The sequence below is a fragment of the Hippocampus zosterae genome, chromosome 17 (assembly GCF_025434085.1).
Source record: "Hippocampus zosterae strain Florida chromosome 17, ASM2543408v3, whole genome shotgun sequence".
Classification (NCBI taxonomy): Eukaryota; Metazoa; Chordata; class Actinopteri; order Syngnathiformes; family Syngnathidae; genus Hippocampus; species Hippocampus zosterae.
Window position 1 is genome coordinate 6,033,370 of NC_067467.1, and position 23,797 is coordinate 6,057,166.

At 43.3% G+C, this 23,797-nt stretch overlaps 4 protein-coding genes across 9 annotated transcripts in view; all 4 read left to right on the forward strand.

Moving 5' to 3' along the window:
• LOC127590035 (titin-like) overlaps positions 1-9,522 on the forward strand; it is a 39,727-nt gene extending 30,205 nt beyond the window's left edge. For 2 of the 3 annotated variants that reach the window (XM_052049440.1, XM_052049439.1), the window contains 11 exons: positions 1,237-1,338; positions 3,022-3,291; positions 3,372-3,704; positions 3,927-4,166; positions 4,277-4,540; positions 4,744-4,851; positions 6,037-6,297; positions 6,577-6,735; positions 7,270-7,488; positions 7,735-7,977; positions 8,578-9,522. In XM_052049440.1, coding sequence (XP_051905400.1) covers positions 1,237-1,338; positions 3,022-3,291; positions 3,372-3,704; positions 3,927-4,166; positions 4,277-4,540; positions 4,744-4,851; positions 6,037-6,297; positions 6,577-6,735; positions 7,270-7,488; positions 7,735-7,977; positions 8,578-8,780 — 2,402 coding nt within the window. In that variant the 3' untranslated portion in view covers positions 8,781-9,522. Of the gene's footprint in view, positions 1-1,232; positions 1,339-3,021; positions 3,292-3,371; positions 3,705-3,926; positions 4,167-4,276; positions 4,541-4,743; positions 4,852-6,036; positions 6,298-6,576; positions 6,736-7,269; positions 7,489-7,734; positions 7,978-8,577 lie in introns of all 3 variants that reach the window. The other variant, XM_052049438.1, reaches the window with a different exon arrangement.
• A 386-nt stretch (positions 9,523-9,908) lies between these two features.
• Positions 9,909-13,581, forward strand: LOC127590040 (intercellular adhesion molecule 1-like). 2 transcript variants are annotated; one of them, XM_052049444.1, is made up of 5 exons: positions 9,914-10,332; positions 10,884-11,156; positions 11,235-11,561; positions 12,339-12,590; positions 12,914-13,581. In XM_052049444.1, the coding sequence occupies exons 1-5, from the start codon at positions 10,293-10,295 to the stop codon at positions 13,066-13,068; spliced, it is 1,047 nt and encodes a 348-aa protein (XP_051905404.1). In that variant the 5' UTR covers positions 9,914-10,292; the 3' UTR covers positions 13,069-13,581. The 2 variants fall into 2 exon arrangements, with proteins under 2 accessions (XP_051905405.1, XP_051905404.1); XM_052049445.1 differs by lacking the exon at positions 11,235-11,561 and having other exon boundaries at positions 9,909-10,332.
• Positions 13,582-15,020: 1,439 nt separating this feature from the next.
• LOC127590041 (cx9C motif-containing protein 4-like) lies at positions 15,021-19,211 on the forward strand. 3 transcript variants are annotated; one of them, XM_052049446.1, is made up of 5 exons: positions 15,021-15,347; positions 16,118-16,384; positions 16,822-17,154; positions 17,354-18,460; positions 18,546-18,765. In XM_052049446.1, exons 1-4 carry the CDS (start codon positions 15,293-15,295, stop codon positions 17,623-17,625), a joined length of 927 nt encoding a protein of 308 aa, XP_051905406.1. In that variant the 5' UTR covers positions 15,021-15,292; the 3' UTR covers positions 17,626-18,460; positions 18,546-18,765. The 3 variants fall into 3 exon arrangements, with proteins under 3 accessions (XP_051905406.1, XP_051905408.1, XP_051905407.1); XM_052049448.1 differs by lacking the exons at positions 15,021-15,347; positions 16,118-16,384; positions 16,822-17,154 and adding an exon at positions 18,830-19,211 and having other exon boundaries at positions 18,314-18,460; positions 18,546-18,730; XM_052049447.1 differs by lacking the exons at positions 15,021-15,347; positions 16,118-16,384; positions 16,822-17,154 and having other exon boundaries at positions 18,316-18,460.
• On the forward strand, positions 19,067-23,547 carry LOC127590038 (hsp90 co-chaperone Cdc37-like). The gene is made up of 8 exons (XM_052049442.1): positions 19,067-19,432; positions 19,937-20,218; positions 21,105-21,210; positions 21,333-21,448; positions 21,947-22,069; positions 22,158-22,340; positions 22,415-22,486; positions 23,003-23,547. Exons 1-8 carry the CDS (start codon positions 19,325-19,327, stop codon positions 23,141-23,143), a joined length of 1,131 nt encoding a protein of 376 aa, XP_051905402.1. The 5' UTR covers positions 19,067-19,324; the 3' UTR covers positions 23,144-23,547.
• Positions 23,548-23,797: the final 250 nt, after the last annotated feature.

Sequence of the window (23,797 nt, forward strand, 5' to 3'; positions counted from 1 at the left end):
CTTTAAGATCTTTTTTTTTTAACTCATTCATTCCCAAAGGCGGCCCGGTAACTCCAGTGGTTAGCACGTTGGCTTCACAGTGCAGAGGTACCGGGTTCGATTCCAGCTCCGGCCTCCCTGTGTGGAGTTTGCATATTCTCCCCGGGCCTGCGTGGGTTTTCTCCGGGTGCTCCGGTTTCCTCCCACATTCCAAAAATATGCATAGCAGGCTGATTGAACACTCTAAATTGTCCCTAGGTGTGAGTGTGAGCGTGGATGGTTGTTCGTCTATGTGTGCCCTGCGATTGGCTGGCAACCGATTCAGGGTGTCCCCCGCCTACTGCCCGGAGACGGCTGGGATGGGCTCCAGCACCCCCCGCGACCCTAGTGAGGATCAAGCGGTACGGAAGATGAATGAATGAATGAATCATTCCCAAAGACGTTTTTAAACGTCTTTTCAGACTTGGTCCAGAATTGGCTGGTACTGAATGAGTTTTAATGGGAAAAAATAAACGCAACTATTAATTTCAATGACAAATTAGTCGGGCATAATTAAACTAAAGAAACTAAATTTAAGAAACGTACATTTCAATTGCCACAATTTCAATTGTTCTAGAATTACAAGACTACCCTGTGACGACCCGTAGAACAGATACAATAGTTCCAATGACTACAAGTACCAAGAACAAAAAAAGTACCTGGAACTTAAAATGGAAATCAACTGTCATTATTCCTTGGTCAGCAGAGCTCTATTATGTTTATATTTTGTGAGATCTATTTCTGAATCATCAGAATAGTAACAACATATCCATGGACCAAAAAAAACAAAAAGAGAGGGAAATTCAACAGAAAGCAGATAATAGTCTCAAACAAACTCTACAAAGCCAAAATTATCGCCACGTAGTCACCGCACCAAACGGGGAAACCCGAAATGTATCGCGACATTGATCTCCCACCCATCTGGAAACGCTCATGATTGCTTCATTAATTGATGAAGAACCGTGACCAGATACTTTTGACTTCAAAGTACGTTTACATAGATTAGATTTGACATTGAACGGCTGTGTGTTTGTGACAAGGGTGATTATTTTGGTGAGCCAACCTGCACCCTAACGCAGCTGGTGCGTCGATTTTGCAAGTGTAACCTGGCCTGACTCTCTCCCTCTCTCTCTCTGACACACATATCAAGTGAACACACCTCCTTTTCTCTCTTTCTATCGCGCCTTCTCTCTCGTGCTTGACATTTGTGCAAGGCAGGCGAGTGGCACACAAGTGGAGCAGCTTTGTATTGCCGTCAGAAAATGGGCGAAAGGGCGACATTTGTGCGCCTTTTGATGGGGTTTCTTCTCAGCGCCACAGGTATGTTTTAGTCCAGCATGCTCTTGACAAAGGTCCCAAAAATTTCAAATCAATCAGAAATGTATATTATTTCATCTGTGCTAGTGTACCTACTAAGAAAACAAAGATATACATACATTACATACATACATACTTAAACCACACGGGGAACTAAATAATTACTTTCCAAAATTAAAACAACACAGGGCAAAACCGGTTTACGGAATTACTAATATTTTTAGGATCATAATGTCTTAAAATATTTTTTTTTGGGGGGGGGGGGGTGCAGCCCGGTGGGCGACTGGTTCGTGCGTCAGGCTCACAGTGCAGAGGTGCAAGTTTCGATTCCGGCTCCGGCCTTCCTGTGTGGAGTTCGCATAATGTCCCCGAGCCTGCGTGGGTTTTCTCCGGGTACTCAGGGTTTCCCCTACATTCCAAAAACATGCATGGTAGGTTAAGGGAACACTCTAAATCAGGGGTGTCCAAACTTTTTGCCAAGGGGGCCAGATTTTATGTGGTAAAATGTCGGGGGGCCGACCTTGGCTGACATTCTTTACATTGAACAACAATATTGTTCAACAAATTTTAGTAAGCCAGTCTGTTTCACATTTCCATTTTTATTTTAATTTCAACAATCTTAAGAATTTCTTTTGGTTCATTTGAAACAGGTATATCACATGCAACTGCTTATTCACTTGACTTTTTCTTAAACAGAAGTCTCATGAGTGCAAATTGATTGATTTGAAACATAAAATGTATCACCATGACTTTTCAATAGTCACAAAACCTTTGACTCGAACAACAGGGAAATGAACAAGCAATACACATATCCACAACTGCAAGGATCATTTGAAATATGACATATCAGTCAATATAAACACGGAGTGATGTCTTGTTAACTCGTGAGTGATGCCCTCTAGTGTCTAAATGCCATTACTCATTTAGCCACAAGAGGGAAGCAGTACTCTATGAAACATCACTCACCAGTCTACGAGACCTCAGTCAATGCAACACGTGTTCCATTGCGCCCAACCTGCGGGCCAGACGTCACTGATTTTATGACAGGGGCCGAGGGCCGGATGAAATTCGACCGCGGGCCGGATTTGGCCCGCGGGCCGGACTTTGGACATGCCTGCTCTAAATTGTCCCTAAGTGTGAGTGTTAAGTGCGTATGGTTGATGTCGTGTATGTGTGCCCTGCGATTGCCTGGCTACCAGTTCAGGATGAAAGTCACCATTCCAGTGTGACCTGAGGTTCCGGGAATCCGATTAATCTTGATGAGTGTGCAATGTCTTGACAGTACAATCCAGAGCTGAGGGGGGATATGATGTTAGCGTTTCGCTCCCACAGTGGAATTAAAAGGTCGCACGACCTGGGGGAGGAAGGATTTCCTCAGTATGTCAGTAGAGCATGGCAGTGACAGCCGCCTGTAACTGAAGGCGCTTCTCTGATGAACAAAAGCGTGTTTACAAAATAGTTTTGTCCCACTTTTCCGAGCATGACTTTGTGCTCAATTTATCCAGTAGAACCAAATTTTTGGTTGACGTTCAGCCCATCAGGCAGGAAAGTCTTGCTCTCTGGTCATCGTCATCCATGCTAACAGTTAGCCACACGATGCTAACAGTTAGCATGGATGCTCGCAGTTCTCGAACCCTCCAAGCAAGCTATTTAAGTGCGGCGAGAATAATCATATACTTCACGCAGGTGCCTGCTGCCCCATCGAGTTGAGCCCCCCCGGGGTGGCGGTGCAATACGGAGACCCCGTTTCCATCAACTGCAGCACCTCCGACCCCCTGTACAAAGGGATGGGTTGGGAGGCTCCGCTGGGTGGCACGGGCCTGAAGCCTGTGCGCCATTTGGCTTGGAGCGTGGACGCACTCACCAGGTGGCACATCTCGCCCGAGTGCTTCCTCAGCCCAGTGCCCAAAAGCGGACGAGACCAGTGCTCCAAGAACGCAGACGTCGTCGTTTACAGTGAGTGTTATCGACTAGAGACTGCAATGGAACGATAGCGTGACGCTGTCTCATCACTTTTTGTCTTCTTCCTCCTTCAGCATCTCCACAAACTATCTCCATCCAAGCCAACACATCTGTTGTCAAAGAAGGAGAGCCGATTGAAGTGATATGCATCATTAGGAGGATCGCGCCGAAACACCGCGTCATCGTGCGGTGGTACAGCAACGATGCGGTCATCACGGAAAGACGCGCTGAAGGCTCAATTAAAGGACCTGTTGATCTTGTTTTTGGCTACAACTACAAACATTTCGAGTCGTCTTCGGAACGGCGGCAGCAGCTTGTCAAGCTCAAATGCGAGGCGGTTTTGGACCTGCCGCCCGAGGGGCAGCAACTCGGTGCATTTTCACCCGAGTTGGAGATCACAGTTGAATGTAAGTATACTGCATGTGTGAGTATGGTCCAAACTGAGACACACGATTTTTCGGACAACTTTTCCCCTAAGAAGTAATTGAAGTGTCATTTTCATGTTTGTGTACAAATAGTTTGCATGGCATCAAATTTTGGTCGTCTTTTAAAATTCGCCATGAAAGAGGGTGATGAGGGCCCGTTCGTCGCTGCTTGCAGCATTCATCATTTTGTCGTTCCATTTTCAGATGACATAGAAGACATCCAGCTCACGTGTCCAACTAACTACACCGCAGTGGAGTACGCTCCTCACAACCTCTCCTGCTCCGTGGAAGGCGGGTCTTCCGAATCTTTGATCACCTGGTACAAAGACGGAGAGGAGGTGGAGTTATCGGAGACACTGACGAGATACGACGCCGGGCAGTATGTCGTCGTTGCCACCTTGTCTTCAAGCACGGTCAATGCCACCGTGGATCTCAATGTTGTATGTGAGTCCATCTAATGTCTTGTCTTCAGTTGCCATTGACGATTACGCCCGCCACTCGGTACATTTAAACGCTGTTTGACAAAATGAATAACGACAAATTGTTGTGATCAGATCCGCCCTCGCAGATAGAGGAGCTGGAGGATATTGAAGTGGAGCTGGGCTCCGAAATATACCTCCAGTGCTCCACCAGAGCCAACCCGCGACCCGAATACTCCTGGAGTGCACCCACTTTTCTCAACATCACTCAGGTCAATGAAGATGGAGTTTCCCGTCTACTGATACCGAATGTGGCTTCACACCACACGGGCGTCTACACTTGCTACGCCAGCAACGAAAGAGGGAATGTCACTAAAAAAGTCACAGTGAGTGTAAAAGGTGAGACTCATACAAAACCTGAGAAGTCAAGTCTCTTTTTGTCGATGATGTTCGACCGAGATTTGAACCCAGATCTCATGAATGTGTGGTGAATGTGTGGCAGACATGTTAACCACTCTCACGTCATGCTGATGATTCATTTTATTCTGTGTGTGTGTGTGTGTGTGTGTGTGTGTGTGTGTGTGCGTGCGTGTGTGAGACAGAGTGCGAGCCCGACTGGTTTAGGTGTGCAAAAGGCGCATGCATCTTGTCTCATCGGATGTGTGACGGAGAAGACCACTGCGGTGATGGGAGCGACGAAATCCTGTGTGGTAACAAAAAAAAATTACTTTGTCAGCGTCCACACTATGACCATATAATTGTTGCATAAGTGGAAATCCGACTACTGAAGTGAAGCCTAAATCAAGGGTTGACTTCCCATCTGCCGCCGAACTATTGTACTGTTGATAGCCTTAAAGGAAATAGAAGTGTTTTGGGTACACTCGGGACTTGTTATTCGTGTCCCGACGCCATTTTATATAAGGCCGCCCGGGTTCCAGCGAAATATTCCATTAGTAACTGCGACGTGATTGCGCATGCGCAGTGTAGCAACTGCGTCCAGGCATTCGGAATAAGGAGAGGGAGGGAAACTAGAGGCAGGGCTGCTGTTTCCTCTCCGGCGAGAGGAAGACTGAATAGCCCAGCATGTAGTTTTAGTTTTCGGCTCGGTCGCTCAACTGCCTCCGGGAGAAGCTGAACCACGCACACGGGAGAGAGACGCCGCCCGTTCCGCAGCCACCCTGGCTAGATAACGGAAGCCGGGAGGGAGCCGTTTGGAGTCCGGGGCGAGAAAACAACGAAGTCAAATGGATGATTTAAATTGGCTTCGTTTTATTTCAGTCTTCCTGACTTTGGAGCTGTCGCTGTCTAAAAACGGAGCCAGGTCCAGTGAGTAAAAGGGATCATTTTTATGCGACCGATAAAAATAAGACAGTTTTCTAAAAATAATCTTGCGGTTGTTTGCCTGTTTGGCGTGCAGAGGAGTCAAGCAGAGGAAGACCACGCGTACATTTCAAACGCGTCTTTTAGCACAAGAACAAATAAGCACAGTTCGTTTGCGATGAAGAGTTGGAACTGTCTCATCGTTAAAAAACAACACCACCACCTAATATCCCTTCCAAGTGTTGCGTTTGTTTGTGAATTGAGGAATGTGGACTGAGGTGGTGGATATTGGATTCAATGCCAGCACAAAGACCACAGGAGCAGGCTTTCCTTTGGGAGGGTCTTTCCTTCCTGACTGCCTTCCTTTCCTGTTGGACCTTTCTTGATAAACAACTTGTGTTTTACAGGCTTTCGAATGTCAGCACTACAACAGTCGCATGTGTGTAGGGAATGGTCCCCTGTTACCATACATCCCACTATCGAGCCAAGTTACAGCACCTGTGCACGTTCCATCATCTTAATTCTTACTTAGCTCAGTTTGTGATATTTCTGTTTCTTTCCACTTGACTCTACAGGTGAGCATCATGAATGCCCCATTAGGATACAACCTGAGGCCCTGGTGCTCCAATACATGGGTGAAAGCCAGAAGGCCACGTGCATGTTCACAAGCACAAGAAATGCCCGAGCCATAGCTTGGGCCGGAGGGCCCGTCTTACACCACAACGAAACAACTTGGACTCCTAACACCCATACAGACTGGGATCCTTCTCCTCGCTGCGCCGTCTTCTTCCAGAGTCAAATGATTTGCAAGAAGCCTCTTGACTTCATCCTCTACAGTGTGTATATATATTTATTCTTTGAAGTCTAATGCAGCGTTTTCATATTCCTCATATTTGACTTTAAAAAGTTTCATGGCACACCACCAAACACATGTCACAGATCTATACACAGGCAGACAAAAGTTGTAATCAGTTAGTCTATTTGTGACTAGTAGCTAAGTAAAATTGGACAATTTCCAGCAACACACCTGATGAACTCTCCCAACATGGCGATTGGGGACCACTGCTGTAATATGTATTTATGTCGTTTCGCTTTCTTACAATGACTACAACCAGAAATGCCTGACAGCGTCACCATCCGTCCGGTCAACAAGTCGATCTTTTTGGAGGGCAAGCTGTGCCAGCTGCGTTGTGACATCACCAACGTGGCTCCTGCACAAAGCCTCATTGTGCGCTGGTATCACGGAAATCGAACCATTGAGCCATCAGTCAGGGGTAAGGAGCGTTCTTTTAGATCTTTCCCACGACTCGTGTTCTTCTGTGCCGATGTCACAAAAAGAAAGCCAAAGAGAATCGTGTTGTGGTGCCTTGAAATATGATTTTAATTTTTTTTTTCCGAGACGATAATCATAAATGAAAATTATGTATCTCGAATCATGTTGTCACAGTACATCAAATACGTTGTGATGCTTTTCATGAAAAAAATCTCAATTTTGTGTTATCATTATAGATATTACTGATATCTCCAATCAAAATAAAAAAGAGCATCTAACGTTCCATTTCAAATTAAATTTCATATATTAACATAATTGTCAAACTTTCATTGTACTTTTTTTGAACCAATATTTTAAAAACTGTGATATCTTGTCATGTTAAACTTTTGTTGTTTAAATTTGGCATTTAATTTGAAAAATATCCAACGTTTTGACTCGCTCTCGTAAACTTTCAGCTTGTTGTGATGTGAATACTGCGGTTTTGTGCAAATCATAACATAATTGCCCCCCCCCCCCAAAAAAAAATGTCTTCCAGAGCCTCTGCGATTGGTCGACTGCCCACAAGATTCGAACACGTCGTGTGAACCGGGCGCCATCAGGACGCCGGTAAACGTGTCTGCCAGCGCCAGCTTCCTCCTCAACCGAACACATCACGAAGCCGCTTTAAGTTGCGAGGCGATCTTGGATTTGGGACCGCTGGGACCACGGCTGTCACCCGCCGTGATTTCACGTGCTGTCAGCTTCAGTGTGTACTGTGAGCGGATCTTTTCACGTCCACGTTACAGTTTGCTCCTGCCATATCGCAGATTATGTTTTGTTTTGTGGAACAAAGCACAACTTATCAGCAGCTGTAAAACTGTGATTTATTGTGCCCACTTTTTATCGTGTTTTACAGCTTCAAACGCGACTACTAAATCTAAAAAACAGTCCTTGACGATTCAATGCCGTCTTAAAAAATATTTTTGGCGTATCATATGATACGTACTCTTGCCTCGAACAGACAAACCGGTCATCAACACCACCAAGCTCCCGAGAGTCGTCCCGCTGTTCCGAGGTTACCCCGAGGAGCTCGTGTGCGAAGCAGACGGCCAGCCGCCTCCCGTCATCTACTGGTCAAGCGGCGTTGAAAACCCCTCCTGGGAGTCAAGAGACAACATCACCGTTTTGAAGGCAGGCCACTACGTCTGCAAAGCCGTCAATGACGTGGCGTCGGATGTCCACGAGGTTGAAGTGATCCCAAAAGGTACTACCGCTACTAACGGGAACACAAAAATTCCTCAATGGCATCTTCCACAACTTTTCTTCAAGGACATGGAGTGAAGAAAGAAAGAAAAAAAAAATTGGTTACAAACTTACTGTACCTTCTTGGCTTGACACGCTTCCTTCTGCACCGAAGCATGACAACTATCCATTTTTAACAACTAAAATGCATCTCGCCTAAATATATTAAGTCATTATTTTCTTTAAAGAAATAAAACATTTTGAGACTTTCAATCTTGAGGTGACACAATGTTGCACGGCTGAAGAAAAGACCAGGCTGACTGTTTTCTTGAAGTACAAAACATGAATGACACTTATCGTTCGCCTTTGACGCAACCGGCATCCAGCAAAGAGATATTTTGTCTCTTTTGTAATCGTATGATAACAGAAGCACTACATGACCTTTTTTTGGACTGCCTGGAATTTTTTTTTTTTTTTTATGTGCATACAGTTAGAAATGTCATGATGGTTAAAATTGGGGCAAGCCCACACATTGGAATTTCAAATACTTTCTAAAATATTTCATATCAAAAAAACAAAACGGACTATTAATCTTTGCCGTGTTATGTTGTTGCTTCTCCAGAGGACTACCTGCCCCTCATCGCTGGCTTCGTGGCGGCCACGGTGGTGGTCATATCGGCCATTTTCCTCTTCATCTACTCCATCTATTACAAGAATACCAAGATGCGGCGCTACAGTCTGAAGAACCCCAAACTCGGCGGCCACAACGCCAACGTGGCGCACAACGGCTGGGACTTACAGTTCCCTATGACCAAGCTGTCGTGACCGGATCACGTCACCCCCACCACACGCGGACGTACGAGCTGTCTGGGCGACTGACTCACAGTCACGTCTTCTTTCAGATTTGACTCTTTATCAGATCCGTTTAAAGACTACAGCTTGTGCTGTACGTGTCAGTATTTACTACTCTGGTTCACTGGATGGAGACATTGCAAAGAAGGAGTCCAGACAAGTTGGCTCTTGAATGTTTAGTAAGCACACAAAAAAAGTAAAATGATTTATGTAAATGGTTGGAGGTTTGCTTTCCTGCACCCCAACTCTTGTGGTGCGGTTTGCGTGGCATCGTTTCACAAACTGAGCGTCTTGAGGAAGCGTGAGGTAACTCTGTGGTTTTTGGGGTTTGAATTGAGGGAGTTCACTACTTTTCTAAACTAATCAGTTGCGCTTGCCATGTGAAACATGAAGCGACGTGTGTAGATCCCTGAGCCTTTTGTCCTTTTACGGTGCTTTCCTCTTAACTACTGTGCACTTGTACTTCTGTATCCTCTCCCTCTCTCATTCTCTCTGTGTGCCTGGTGCAGCTTGGGAAATTCTCTCTGCTTTGTGGTCTGATGAATGCGTGGCCTTAAATGCTATATTGAATATTTGATGTACTGTTAATTTTTTTTAAAGAAGTGAACAAAAAACGCATGGTGGATGTGAATGTAGTGTCCCAATATTTGTGAATGTTGCTGTACATATTTATAACAGAGGATTTTTATCATTAAATATGTGACTTTTGAGCAAAGTTGCTTTCTTAACGTGTAGATTCAAAAGGCACTAAAATCAAACAACCTGTTTTACCTTAGTTTGTCAAGGTCAATATTAATTAGTTATTTGTCAGTGGAGTACAGCGAGGACGATAAAAATGTGCCTGGTCGTATATTATAAAGTCTGAATCTATGTTTTTGTGCTAACATCAATTTGGTTTAGTCGGGGAATACTGTACCTTTCATAGGTGTCAAACTTAGGTCCTGTCGGGCCGCTTTCCTGCATGTTTTCCAAGTCTCCCTGCTGCAACACACCAGATTCAAATGAACAGGTTCAATGTCAGGTTTCCGCAGAGCTTGCTGATGATCTGATCATTTGAATTAGGTGTGTTGCAACAGGGAGACTTGGAAAAAAATGCAGGACAACGGCCCTCTAGGACCTGAATTTGACACCTATGCTTTAAATCGTTACCGTGCTGCTTTCAAAGTCCTCCGGAAGAATGCAAAACTGAACGGAACAGGCGAGTTAGTTGCCTCTATTTCATTGTTGCGACATGTTGACACAATGACGCGGTGGGGCGGATTTTTAATCTGTCGAAACATTTGCGCAAACTTTAACAATGACTCATTTTGAGGTTTTATTTGCCGACTACTGGCGTCTTTATAAGCATTTCTAGGCGAGGCGGGGAACACTTGAACGCAACACTGTGCTACTTTTACTTTCGGTGCTTTTATTTGATTTTGTGACGAGCCATCTTTTGTTTTTTGCCATCTAGTGTAAAGAACTACCAGATTCCCCACTTTTACGATGATAGTCATCATATTCAGCTGCTTAATATTGTATGCAGGTAAGGTTTATTTAAGGTCTCTATTTGTTCGCCTGTTAGCATTAGCTTAGCCGCGTTGTAAATGCCTGTTTGTTTTCTAAACTTTTTGTGAGCTTCGTCAGTTTTTGTTTGCGTGCTCACGGATTACCCATGTGAGGATCAATTCTCCGTCATCTGTTAAATACTTTGTATGCGTTAAAACAGTGGCACTGAAATCATGGTCACCAAGCTCGTGTGGTTTAAATCCGTACACACCCACTTTTCGAGGAATACATTGGTGTTAACCAACCTTTTTTCAGCCAAGGCGCGTACAGTATCTTACATTATACAATTATGACACACCATGAAATAAAAATGTCATAAAGTATATAAACTGAAATAAAGATCTCGTCTCAATTTGCACTAATTTACTTCCACAACAGTCCGCTATAACTTGTTCAGTATTGCAGCTTTGCTATTTCCTTCCACTGCTGCCAAGATATGCAGAAGAGGAGAGAAAAAGTTGAGTTCTTCATTTGTACTGTGCATTTAACCATCATGCCTGTTTGCATTGTGAATGTGTGTTATTTCAGCAAAGCCTGCAAGCACTTCCTGCCCACTAGAAATAACTCCTAACTTTGTGCTGGTGCCTTTCGGCGGCTCCATCTCAGCTGTATGCAAGTCCTTATCCAGTCAATTGAAGGGAATGGGCTGGGAGTCGTCATTTGGAGGCACGGGACTGGTGAAGGGTGTGTCGAACCTCACCTTGAAAATAGATTCGTTGCAAAGTTGGCACGTGAGTCCCATCTGCTTTGTCAATCTGAATGGTTCTCAGTGTACGAAGGATTTACCCGTCACCGTCTACAGTAAGTAGCCTTTTATTTTTTGGGGGAGTTAATACTTGAACATTCCTGCGTGCCTTAATTTGTCACTTCTCCTTGCAGAAATGCCGGACAATGTGTCCATATCACTGGAGAGTCACGTTGGCCCCATGTCAGAGCTTGAACCCTTTGTCGTGCGGTGTGAAGTCAATCAGATTGCGTCAATACAGAATGTCTCTTTGGAATTGCTCAACGGCAATGAAAGAGTGTCCAATATATTGTTCAATAATTTTGACAACAAAGAGCCAGTTTCCAAATCCTTCTACTTTTTCACGTTATCAAAGAGAGAGTATAATGGAGCGCAATTCCGCTGTAAGGCAAGGATCGACCTTGGCCCATTGGGGCACCTTCCAGAGATGTCCTCGGAGCCGCTCGAGCTGATTGTGCATTGTAAGTCTATATCAAGTGAGGAAGCTTAACAACAAGGGCAGGGCAGGACAAGAGCATCGTACTATGCAGTACCACTCCCTGTGAGGAAGAAATGTAGCGAGTAGCAAGTTGGATAACAGAAAAGGAGCATTTAGGATGCAGAAGGTAGCCAATAGGATTGGATTGGACAGGATGACCGCGAGAATAATACAGAACAGGAGCATGTATGAGATAGGACAGAACAGGATAGTCGCAAGTAGGACAGGATCGGATAGGACAAGAGCACATAGCATGTGGAAAGTTTCGAATAGGAGAGGGCAGAAGCACTTGGGACATGAGTAAATAGGTAAGGACAGGAGCAATGAGCCAGGCATTGCTACACTGTGTGGGAAAGGGATGTAACCGGTAGCAACTAGGACAGGACAGACAGGTGAAAAGTATGCAGAATGCACAAACTAGTGAATATGAATAGACAGGACAGGTGTGAATTGGTTATGGAAAGTAGCAAATAGAACAGGACCGGTCTGCACAAGAACACTTAAGACGGAGACAAACTGGACAGGGCGAGACAGGGGCAGAGCAGTGAGCCAGACCGTACTACACCCCGGTAGGAGAGGACAGGAGGACATTGGATGTGGAAAGTCAAATCAGGCAGGAGCAAGTTGGACAGGACTGGAGAAGTGAGCCAAGTAGTACTACACTCTGTAAGGACAGGACAAGATAGAAGCCAATCAGAGCTAACTTGCACGCTGGGAACGGTGATCCACTTTCATTCTAAATGTAATCTTGTATCAACAGACGCGCCGACCTTCAGCCAACCAACGAACGAGACTCTGACGCTCCAAGTTGGCAGCCAAATGAGTTTAGATTGCAGCGCCTCAGGAAACCCACTGCCGGAATACAGCTGGAAGATGCCTTACACGTCGAAAGTTCTGACTGAAACTCAATCTGTTTTCAACTCCTCTTTCAAGCATCCGGGCCCCTACGAGTGCACCGCCGCAAACTCTCAGGGAACCATCACCAAGCGCTTCACGATCACCCAAGCTCCAAGTAAGCTCTTCTCTGCATCTTCACTTGGGCCCGAATGATCGGTCGATATTAGGGTTTTTCAAAATAATAATTTTAGGCCAGAAAATCAATTTTGGTTGGGCCCTATGCTTTATCTTCCTGTCTGGCTAAATGTTGCGTAATTCTCACCTTGCGATTGCAATTTTAGCTGCCGGGGGACCATTGTTTGGATTTCAATTTCTGTGTTTTTTGTCATCATGCTCATTGGTTGCGGGGTGTCTCTCAGACAGAAACTTTATCGGAGTGCACCTTTGCGTAGTTCGCATTCTTGACGAGACAATAACGAAAACTCCCGTCTCCCTCAGGACCTCGAAGAACCTTGGCATTGATGCTCGGACTGTTTGTGGGCCTGGCAGTCATGCTCTGCATTTTGGGATATTTTTTTGTCACTCCCCAAGGGACATTTTCTTCCAAGAAGCAGAGTTATACTCCTGGATCAGCCACGTCAGCTCCTGTATGATCCGTGCTTGTTTTTTTTTTTTTCCTTTTTCTACATTTTTACAACTAATTTTACTATGCAATTGTGGCTCTGCATGAGCTTTTGTATGACTGAGCTTTTTGTATATTGTGTGTGTGTGCGTGTGCTTGTGTGCGCTGAGTAGCCTGGATGCAAATGCCTGTTTTGGGCTAATTTGCCAAAGAGACCAAGTGAAGTCCAATTTTCACTACTCAACCACAACTTCTGGGTTCCAAATTGCACATCCATCCATCTATGAGGTACAACTGAACCGTGTAGCCGCCGTTTTTGCACTTATTTTCTCTTTGTGTTTGCTGCACCTTTTTATATCATTGTTTGTAAACCTAATTGCATGATTTTCAATGCTTCTTGTCCACTTCTGGTTCGGTTTTGCACTATAAACACTGACCTGTGAATTTGCTTCTCCCCATTGTGTTATCAAGAAAATCATCCATTTTGTTGTACTTGACAAGCATTAAATGCGCATCGATAGTGCTTTTAATGTCAAAAATGAAATGTGTTCTTGCATTTGTAAACTTTCGGATGGAACAAACGTTAAAAGTTGAATTTTGAGAAACATTCAGAGAACAAAAATTTACTTTTTTCATCCTTAATTAGTCTTTGACTAATCCCCCAGCCACACACAAATATTTGCAGAAAAGTGATTTCCTGTATTGTTAAATAAATCCGGTAAAAGTACCGGTACTGATTAGTCCCCGCAATACCCCAAAACGCCGCTAGGTGGTTGAATTGCTCTGAAAACCTTTAAGACTTCAAAAGGTGAGTAGTTTTACTTGTTAGACTTGCAGTTGAAAATAGTTTTGCTTTATTTCCATTTAATGATTTTAATAGTGATAAAAATCACTTGAATCAGCTTATTTGATTACTCAATTTGTCAATCCGTCACGAACAGTAGTACACTGATTACAGTTTCCTGTTGCCTCTCCATTTCGTGTCCGTTTGGTGAATTGAACGAGTGAGTAATTGTATTTACGTTTCATCATACAACAGTTCATTTGTTCAATTTTTCAACACTATTGTGACAGGCTAAAAATGTTAAAATCTTGGTTTTTGAGTTTTTTTTAATAGGTTACACAAATAGATGCGCATTACATTACCTCTGATGGGGAAACTTGAGAATAACAAATACAGTAGCATGAGCTCACAATGCCGCCAAACTTCAGCTAAAAAAAAAAATCATTACTATTATAATGAGTTTAATTGGAAAAAAATAACACAAGACTGCCGAAACATTTTTTCACCAAGCCTCCTCCGATTGCGCGTCACTATTTTTTTTTTCATTGTTCGTCATCTGCCTATCGTGAATGCGAGTTCAACTATTGCCTTAAAAAGACTATCACAAAGAAAAGCATTAATGTCAAACTTGAACCATGTCACAGATTTATTTTGACTTGTTATTCATATAACAGTTGTATTTTTTTGATGGCATGGGACCCTTACCACCACCGATCTAATGTATTGTCAATTATGTAAACGTTCTCAAGCGCTTGAAGTAGTGATCCAACTTACTTGTTTTTAATTGATTGCGTGCCAGCTTGGGCCCCCACTTGGCCCCCGTCTGCTGCTCTCATTCACTCACATGGTGCGAGGCCGCCATACTAATTAGAAGGGAATGCAAAGTTAGCCTGACTCCACTTTTCCCACTTGCACCGTTCCAATCCTTTTGTTTTAATATGTTGAAAGTTATATTTCACTGAAATTAAGTGATATATTCCTCATTTCATTTGCTTCCATCCGTCCCCTCATTCTTGTTCTGTGGCGTTTTTGCAGCTGCACACACACTGTAATGACACCACAAAGCATCAAATGGTGTTGCAGTTGTACAGCATTCTGATCACAGTGTGACTCTGGGCGTGCAACACAGCAACACCCACAAGCCTGCTGGCAGACAAAGAAAGCACGTACAAGTGAAAATAATAGTCATCATTCAAAATACGACCTCTTAGCATTTTGTAAAACTGCATAAACATCATGTCCGAAATATGACAAGAGTCAGTGGGGATCTCCTTCCACCTGTCAATACCCCCTCTTTCCCTTCGGTACCTCTGCTACACGCACACACACACAACACACTACACACACACACTGAAGTCAGCTGGGATGAAGGGGGCCCTTGTCTCCACCAAGCATTGTTCCCTGCAGAGTTTGCCAGGCTTGTGTAACTTGGGATTTTTCTTATCCGGGGCTCCTTCACCGTCAAGTGAACATGGCCAATGTGGCATCTCTGCGGTGGATTGCAGCACTGTATATGTTTTGCTCAGGTAGGATGCTATTTTATCCACTTGTACAACTTCGGGGTTTAGTGGCATGATCGTCAGTGATAATGATGATCGATGCTAAACGATGTCATTCAAACGTAAGGATATTAAAAGTGCATTCTGCATATTTGCAGTTGTGCCGAGTTGATGACGTTTCGTTTTGCCGCATGAATGTCAACATAATATCAAAATCTCCGTAAAGTGCTTTGTATGCTTTCTTATTTGGAATGTTGGAAAATTCCAGTTGACCTAATGTCCTTGTTTGTGTTTTGTTTTAAACCCTTTTGGCACATTTTGCTAAAACTCGTGATCACTTTAAATCCCTCGATTTAAAGTGATCACGATTTAAAGTGTGGGAACAGCGCCCTCAAGTGGTCTATTTGTGAGACACATTTACATTCACAAGTTTTTCACTTGCTCTTCAGGTGTTTATTGAACGGGACAAACAGTGAAACACGCAAAAGTTAAATGAGAACACTCCCGAGGAGCATTAGGAGATATTAGTTCAGTCAGTGACTGAAGTTGGAAAAAAAGAGCCACTTTCACTTTTGCACCTAGGACATTTATTGTCTCTGCCAATCGAACACAAAAACAACAATATATCCTTGTGTGTTTTACTTTTGTCTTAACTGCACTTCACAACAATCCATTTTATCGCTGTAATCTAGAATCGATTTTTTTTTTTTAATGAGAACCATGTGACAAAAAGGTCAAGGTCCCACTAAGCTATTTGGATTTGAGTTGACTTGTTATATTTATTTATTTTATCTCAGTTTCAGGTGATGGCTGCTCCCTAATCCTCAAGCCCGCCAGGGTGGTGGTGGGCTTTGGGGAGCCGGTGTTGGTGAGTTGCGAGGCGACCCGGCCTGTGCGCGTGCTGGGCTGGGAGTCGGCCATCAGCGCCGCGCACACTCAGCAAGGCCCGAGCGTCCAGTGGAAGGTGGACAGCCTCATCGACTGGATCGAGGAGCCCATCTGCTATGGGGTGTTCTTCACCGCGCCGCGCCAGTGCGAGGAGAAGCTCAATCTCGTCCTCTATAGTGAGATCACCATTTGACAGCGTGTACTGTTGATCACATCATGTGCACATGACTACAGCACCCTGTATTTTGTTTGGTAGTATTTTACCATCTTTTTTAAATGTGTTTTTACAATATTTGTTTTTAATATTCTCTTTTTGTTGACAAATTATTATTTACTTTTACATATTTTATTTCATATATGTATATTACAATTTTGTTCTGGACTTATAATTAATTTTAATAATTTCATTTCTTGTTTAAACAATATTCTTTTATTTTTTCATCTCTTATTTTCATCGTTGATTTTTAACACATTATAATCAATTATTATATTTTAGTCAGTTGAATGTATTTTAGCATTTGCCATTTTTATGTATTTTTTTATAATTACAGTATCCAAGATCTACATTTTTGTGGTTTAAGATTTTTTTTAATTGTATTTTTTTTTTTCACAGAAAACCCAGACAGCGTCACCATCACGATAGTGAATCATACCGGGCCGATGGTGGCAGGAAAGGAGTACCAGCTCTTGTGTGAGGTCCAGAACGTTGCTCCCGTTCAGTACCTGAACTTGAGGTGGTACAGGGAGCGCAGCGAGGTGCATAACCGCTCCTTTACCGAGCTGACTTCTCCCTCGCCGGTGCAAATCTCCTCTATCTTCGTCATCACGCCCTCCGAGGCCGACGACGGCGCCCGGTACAGCTGCGTGGCCGAACTGGAACTGGGACCGGAGGGACCTCAACCACCTCTGACAGTCACCTCTAAGCCGCTGAGAGCGTCTGTGCAGTGTAAGTTCAAATCCCCTCAAGTATGACTTCATATGGCCTGGCATGCAGTTCTTAAAACAAACCTCAGAGAATGTACAGTATCATGCTTTTTCCTGCAGGTAACAGTCACTTTCAAGCTATTTTTTTTCAAACATTCATTCTATTTTTTTCATAATATACCCTTTTCAAACATTTGATATTATTATGTCCTCCAATGTAGTTCCTCCGATGTTCCAAAGTCCCGAGGCAGAAAGCGTGGTTGTGTCAGTCGGTGGCGAAACAACACTGAACTGCACCGCCACAGGGAACCCGACACCCGTCTACAGCTGGCAACCCGAGCCGGAGCCAAAAAAGGAAGATGACCAAGGAGCTGTGCTCACTTCCTCCTCACTGGTGCCTGGAACCTACACCTGCACCGCATCCAACACGCTAGGGAAGAAGAGCAAGCAGTTCACTGTCAAAGCCAAGAGCAAAGCTAGACAGAAGGTGTGAACCAACCACCAGGGATTTTTACAACACATCCAGTATTTATGCTAAATATGTCACAATTTTAACATAGATAGCGTCTAGTGAGGCTTACAGTAGAGTGAACGTATTTCCTCAAATTGTTGCCGATCTCATTAGCTATGACTGATAACCACCGTGTATGCCATTGCCACAACAGTCTGCAAAGTGGCATATGCAAAGCTGAAGTTCAACATGTCGATTTATCCATCTATTTTCTACACTGTAAGAATAAAGGTGCTAAATTTGTACCTTTCATGGTCCAATGGCTTGTCATTGGGGGAAACAACCTTCTAGGGCACATCCTCATGATTGTCAATGTAATCATTTAGAATGAACATACATGGCGCTGGACGGGCTTGGGGAAAAGTAAAGACAATTTTGAAAGCCACCTCCGATTATTATTATTATTGTTAGTATTTTTGCTGACGAGTGTCATTTACAAATTCAAGGATTTAAAAATTTGTCCATATTGTGTACTGTAAACAGAAGACTCAAAATGCTGTTTTTGTACCGTAACAAAGGAATCAAATGTGTACAGTATATACAATACAACATAACATAACTTTATGTAAATACATTAATTTTCATAACTCTAGGAAATAAAATGTATTGAATCAAATCCCATGAAGTTATAAAATGCTACACTGCCATACCATCAATAGTCAACAGATGTCGCTGTGAAAATTGAAAGAAATTCCATGGGCTCGCTGAGCGTCACGTGATCACAACATTAAATCAACGTGAAAACGCTTCCTTTCAGTAATGCCAGCAAAAGATCCTTGCAAAAAACAAGCTTGCGCCATCCAGGCGTGTTTACAAGGTATATCGCGGCTGAAAGACATCTTTATTGACAATATGTTTCCAAACGACTTGTGCACAATGCTAACTTAGTTCCATTCCGGCAGCTAACAAGTACGTGGAGAGCATGTGCGCGGATGTGATCGATGACATGCGACGGTGCTGCCGGATATATGGCGCAAACTCCCTCTGCTGCTCCGGTTTTAAAGATCCCGAACACACAGAGAGGAAACCCAGCACGTAGTTTCCAACGTAGCTTGTGGGACAACAGCTGGAAGCATCAGTGGCTGAAGTATAATTTATTGAATAAATATGTGATGAAATTGTTGTCACGTGACATTATTCATACGATGACAGTGATTTCAAACAGATACTCGCTTTCATTTTACAGACGAGACGTGGTGTTTGAGAAGAGCAACGCAACTTTCCTGGTGACGTCAGACACATAGCGTGTAGCGGAAACAAAGCTATTATCTTCATGAGATAAATAATTGTAGTGGAATAATTTAAAATCTTATTGTCTATATTTTTATATGATGAAAAAACAAGGGATTGCTGTATTGTAAAATACAAATCTGAGCGAGAGTCGTGAAACAGTGCGCCATGTGACTTACGACGTAAACCGGAAATGCACCGCAGCAGTACTTTCTAGAATTTCTCGGCAGGTTAACGTTAGCTTCTGTAGCTCGTTTTTTTGGTCTATTCAGTCGAAGCAAAAACGACGTCGCTTTGAAATCAAGCTTACTTCATAATTTAAGATCTTAGCATTCTTTTACCCCAATTTATGATCATCAGCTCAACTTAGATTCATTAGGCCTTCGCTGTTTCGGCGGGTCCTACTAGCCTCCTAAAAGCTAAACGCTACCTGCCTTGAGATTTTTCTATCATGTCCAGAATAGACTACAGCGTGTGGAACCACATTGAGGTGTCGGACGACGAAGATGACACCCACCCAAACATCGACACACCGAGCCTCTTCAGGTGGAGACACCAGGTAAAAATTGCCACCTCCGACTTTGAGTGATGTCGCGAGGCGTTTTGAAATCCATGATGTGTTTTACTGGACATTTCATTTGGTACATAAGAGTACAATCGTTATGGAAACAAGTAATCGTCAGTCTCGCTGACTGGCAGAGATGTATCTCACTATGTGGTGTTGCACATCTAGATTCTTACTACTTGGACGATATTCATGTAAAAAAAGTAAAAGGCGGTGGCATATTATGACACATATTATAAAAAAAGAAGACAAAATTCAGATTTGAGACCAAATTTTTGTGGCTGTTTATGTCACTGACATTGTCACGTGACTCACAATATGGCATTATTCCACTGACGGCATTCATACATTTGTTTGCTAATTTTACGAATCCAATTCTAGGCGTTCTTTTCTCTTAACTCATACCACTTCTAAAACTAAAGATTAAAACATTCAGAGTTGTGTCATTTTAACAACGCAGTGTAAATACAGCCCGAAGCCAACTGTGAACTTTTCCAGGCCCGTGTGGAGCGAATGGAAGAATTCCAGCAAAAAACAAAAGACCTAAGCAAGGGACTCACAGAGTGCCGTCGCAAAGTGTCTGAAGTACAAAAGAAAATCCAGGAGCTGAGCCTGTCGGCGACGGACGAAAGCAAGGCCGACCTGAGCAAAGCGCAAGCGGAGGAGAAGAAACTGATGAAGGAGCAGCGCGACTGGGAGAGGAAGCTGGAAGATCACTCCAGGGAAGAGAAAAAGATGCCATGGAACGTGGACACCCTCAGCAAAGAAGGCTTCAGCAAGGTGGGGACAACCCTGAGATGGTACAGCGGTGCGCTTGATGATTCAATTAAAAGTATTGCACATCAAAGTTCTATTTAAATTGTACCTAAATCATTATTTGAAAGCAAATGGTTCCAAAACATTAAATCTTTAACTCATTCAGTACCAGCCAATTTGGACTAAGTCTGAAAAGACGTTTAAAAACGTCTTTGGGAGTGAATGAGTTAATGTATCGTATTGAAAGGTTCAATAAAACTTTTGTGAAATTAACAAATGCAATGTGCTGAGGAAAAAAAATATATAGAGTATAATTAAACAAAGCATTTAGCATTGTGCGCACTTCAACATTTAATTTACAAATACCTTTTTATACCGCTGGAGGGCGCTGTTCACCACACGATGAGAGTCAAAGGGCACATTAAATTTTCAGATGCACATTCTACCCTTCTGGCTCAGTGTCACAGTCAGAATATGGAAGCCATATTTATTTGAAGCACAGCAGTAAAATGCACATTAACTATTAAACAGCATAATTTCATCCTTTAATAAGTGTGAACTTAATCCAAATGGGTTTATCTCATAACATTCTGCCCTGACAATTCCTAAATGACACATTTATTAATTTATTTGTGAGCATGTTAAGTCATTTAGCCGCTGTTGTATGATGTTTCTAGATTTGTTGTTGACATTGATATTCAATATTAATGTGTTTGGGGGGGTGGAAGTGCAAAATGGTAACTTTACATACTGTGCTTTTAAGAGTTCTTGAATTAACCTCATCTATGTTTCTTCAGATAAGGCAGGAGTGCGATGCGTCCTTTCACAGGAAATTTCCACCGGCGGTTGATAAGGTTCTCGAAACCAAACGTTGTGGTTTCCTGATATATTTTTGGGTCTGTTTATGCAGAGTGTCGTGAACATCAAGCCCAACGTGGTGGAGGAGTCCGAAGAGGACAAAGAGAAGAAGCATAAGACCTTTGTCGAAAAATATGAGAAGCAGATCAAACACTTTGGTGAGAAGAGGCCTCGGGCTCGACGCTGGTTGCGTAGTTCCTGCTGCGAGGTGTGCTCAATCCCCCCCCCCCCCACCCCCCCCCCCCCCCCCCCCCCCCCCCGTGTGTTGTCTTCCCCTCAGGCATGCTGCGACGCTGGGATGACAGCCAGAAGTATTTGTCTGACAACCCTCATCTTGTGTGCGAGGAGACGGCCAACTACCTGGTCATTATGTGCATTGACCTTGAAGTGGAGGAGGTAATGCTCTCTGGCTTTTTCAGCTCCGCTATATTTATATATGATGATGTATACAGGGACGGCAATTTTCCGCGGATACGCGTAAATGCTGTGAATCTGGAATTTCTCCATTGCGAGACTAATAAAGGTTTTCTTAAATCCGTTTTATTTCTTAAATTGATCATTTTTGTGAATCGTCTAAATCCGTTGAGTAAATTTTAGGGGGCGGGGGGGTCAGGTACATTATCGTCGAGTTTCACGAGTTCTCCCGATCAGTCTTTCCATCTTCCGATTGTAAACAGCCGTGCGATTGGACGTGTATGATGTCTTACTTGTTGTGATTGGTCGCTCCGTCCAGGCCACGCCCCTCTTCACTTTTTTCATCACTACCCATTGCCATCCCTGTGTATAGGTATTTTTTTTATAGACAGGGCCACCGTAACTTCAGATATAGCTACATAAGCCGACATCCAAATAGCCCTCGAAGCACAAAACATCTGCTTTGGCCCCTTTCAATAGAAACACGCGTTGTTGGATCAAGTGGCTCATCAGACCATCGTCATGCAGTTCATTCTGGAGTTGGCAAAAACCCTCAAGGTGGACCCCCGAGGATGCTATCGTCAGTTTTTTGCCAAAATCAAGGTGGGCTGGCGTGCCATCAAGCTGCGACTGAACATACTGTTTGACCCTTAAAAAAGATCTCATCATTGGCTCTTGGTTTACTCCGCAGACGTCAGATCAGCAGTATCGCGATGCGTTCAATGACGAGCTAGAGTCTTTCAAGGAGCGCGTGCGCGGTCGGGCCAAGATCCGGATCGAGAAGGCCATGCAGGAGTACGAGAAAGAGGAGCGACAGAAGCGCTTAGGACCAGGCGGGCTCGATCCTGTTGACGTGTACGAGACGCTACCAGAGGTAAGTCCTGTCAATTTCGTGAAATGTTCTACTTTCAAGTGCCTCACTTATGTTTTTTTTTTCTTTTCCTGCAGGAGATGCAAAAATGCTTTGATGACAAGAACATCCAAATGTTGCAAGATGTTATTAGCAAGATGGATCCAACGGTAAGCGACTTTCTGGTTGCAACTCGGGTGACGATGCAGGAGCAAAGATATTTTTGTCGTCTGCATTCAAATGACCCGAAAGTAAAATCAATTTTGGAGTTAAACCAGAATGTTCTGGCCTCCAGTCAGGCGAGTCGTGTGGAAGGAGAACCACGAGTGTTGCACGGGGTACCTTCTCGTGGGATGCGATAGAATCATAGAATTCAATACAATTTACCACATTTGAATTATGAAATGCATTCATTCATTGAATGATGAATGAATGAATGAATTATGAAATGCAATCAAACATAGAGTGAAGCTTGTAGCTGCACAGCCTCGATCCACACCTCTTATTGTCACTATAAGTAGTATAATTAAAAGACATGTAAATAACAAATGATTAAACTGAAATTTCAATATTTTACACGCATCATTTTTAAAATTTGAATGAATAGTGTACCCACCGATAATAGAAAAGAATGAACTACTCACGCTTTTTTTTCTTTGTCTTTTATTTTTTGGGGGGGGATTCAGGAGGCTAAGTTGCACATGAAGCGCTGCATCGACTCTGGACTTTGGGTGCCCAACTCCAAGACGGATGAAGGCGACAAGAACGACGAAGACGCCACCTACGAGGATGCTAAAGAGGAGACGGAAGAAGCCAAAAAGGACTGACCATCAGGGAGCGCGTTTACCATTTGAAGTCTTTAACCCCCCGCTGCAAACTCACGGCAACTAGGTGTGCGACTAGTTTGCCTCGTGGGTAAAACATTGAGCTAGATACACATAGCGAGCTTACCAGTAAAAAGGATTTGGCTGCCCTGCAACTCCTCTATTCTTGATGAATCTTGGTTGGGGAAATAGTCACAGCATGTCTATTGTGTTCTTTTTCTTTGAAATAGTACTTGGACACCAAAATTATTCTGTACACTTGAGTATTATTGTTTTCTCTCATTTCCCCTTCAAACATGTGTGTTTGTTTTTAGATGTTTAGCCCGGTTGTACCACCAATTTTCTATAAACTTGTTCAAAGTGGACCCAACTTCTTGAGATTCTTGAATAAAGCAAACTGATTTGTATCTCCCAAGTCACAAACGCAATTTCACGTTGCAAAGAATTGAAGGTGAACACGTGTGTTTGTAGTCAACACTTTAACCCTTTCAGTGACAGCGGTGACTACAGTGCACTGGTTATTTTGTCCGTTTACAGGGTGCATGAAAAGGTTTAAGGAATATTTTACACATTTTATTTCTCTTACTGCGATTAGCTCGTTTGAAAAAAAAAGGCCCAGTCTCATCAATTTCACTCCAATGCTCTACCAGTTCATTC

Excerpts from the sequence above, each read along its gene's own strand:
- LOC127590041 (XM_052049446.1), top strand. The coding sequence starts at position 15,293 with ATGGCCAATGTGGCATCTCTGCGGTGGATTGCAGCACTGTATATGTTT. Across the intron at positions 16,385-16,821 it reads GCTCAATCTCGTCCTCTATA|AAAACCCAGACAGCGTCACC; the intron begins GTGAGATCACCA and ends TTTTTTTCACAG. Across the intron at positions 17,155-17,353 it reads GCTGAGAGCGTCTGTGCAGT|TTCCTCCGATGTTCCAAAGT; the intron begins GTAAGTTCAAAT and ends CCTCCAATGTAG.
- LOC127590038 (XM_052049442.1), top strand. The coding sequence starts at position 19,325 with ATGTCCAGAATAGACTACAGCGTGTGGAACCACATTGAGGTGTCGGAC. Across the intron at positions 19,433-19,936 it reads TCTTCAGGTGGAGACACCAG|GCCCGTGTGGAGCGAATGGA; the intron begins GTAAAAATTGCC and ends GAACTTTTCCAG. Across the intron at positions 21,449-21,946 it reads TTGACCTTGAAGTGGAGGAG|AAACACGCGTTGTTGGATCA; the intron begins GTAATGCTCTCT and ends CCCTTTCAATAG.
- LOC127590040 (XM_052049444.1), top strand. The coding sequence starts at position 10,293 with ATGATAGTCATCATATTCAGCTGCTTAATATTGTATGCAG. Across the intron at positions 10,333-10,883 it reads CTGCTTAATATTGTATGCAG|CAAAGCCTGCAAGCACTTCC; the intron begins GTAAGGTTTATT and ends GTGTTATTTCAG. Across the intron at positions 12,591-12,913 it reads CACGATCACCCAAGCTCCAA|GACCTCGAAGAACCTTGGCA; the intron begins GTAAGCTCTTCT and ends CGTCTCCCTCAG.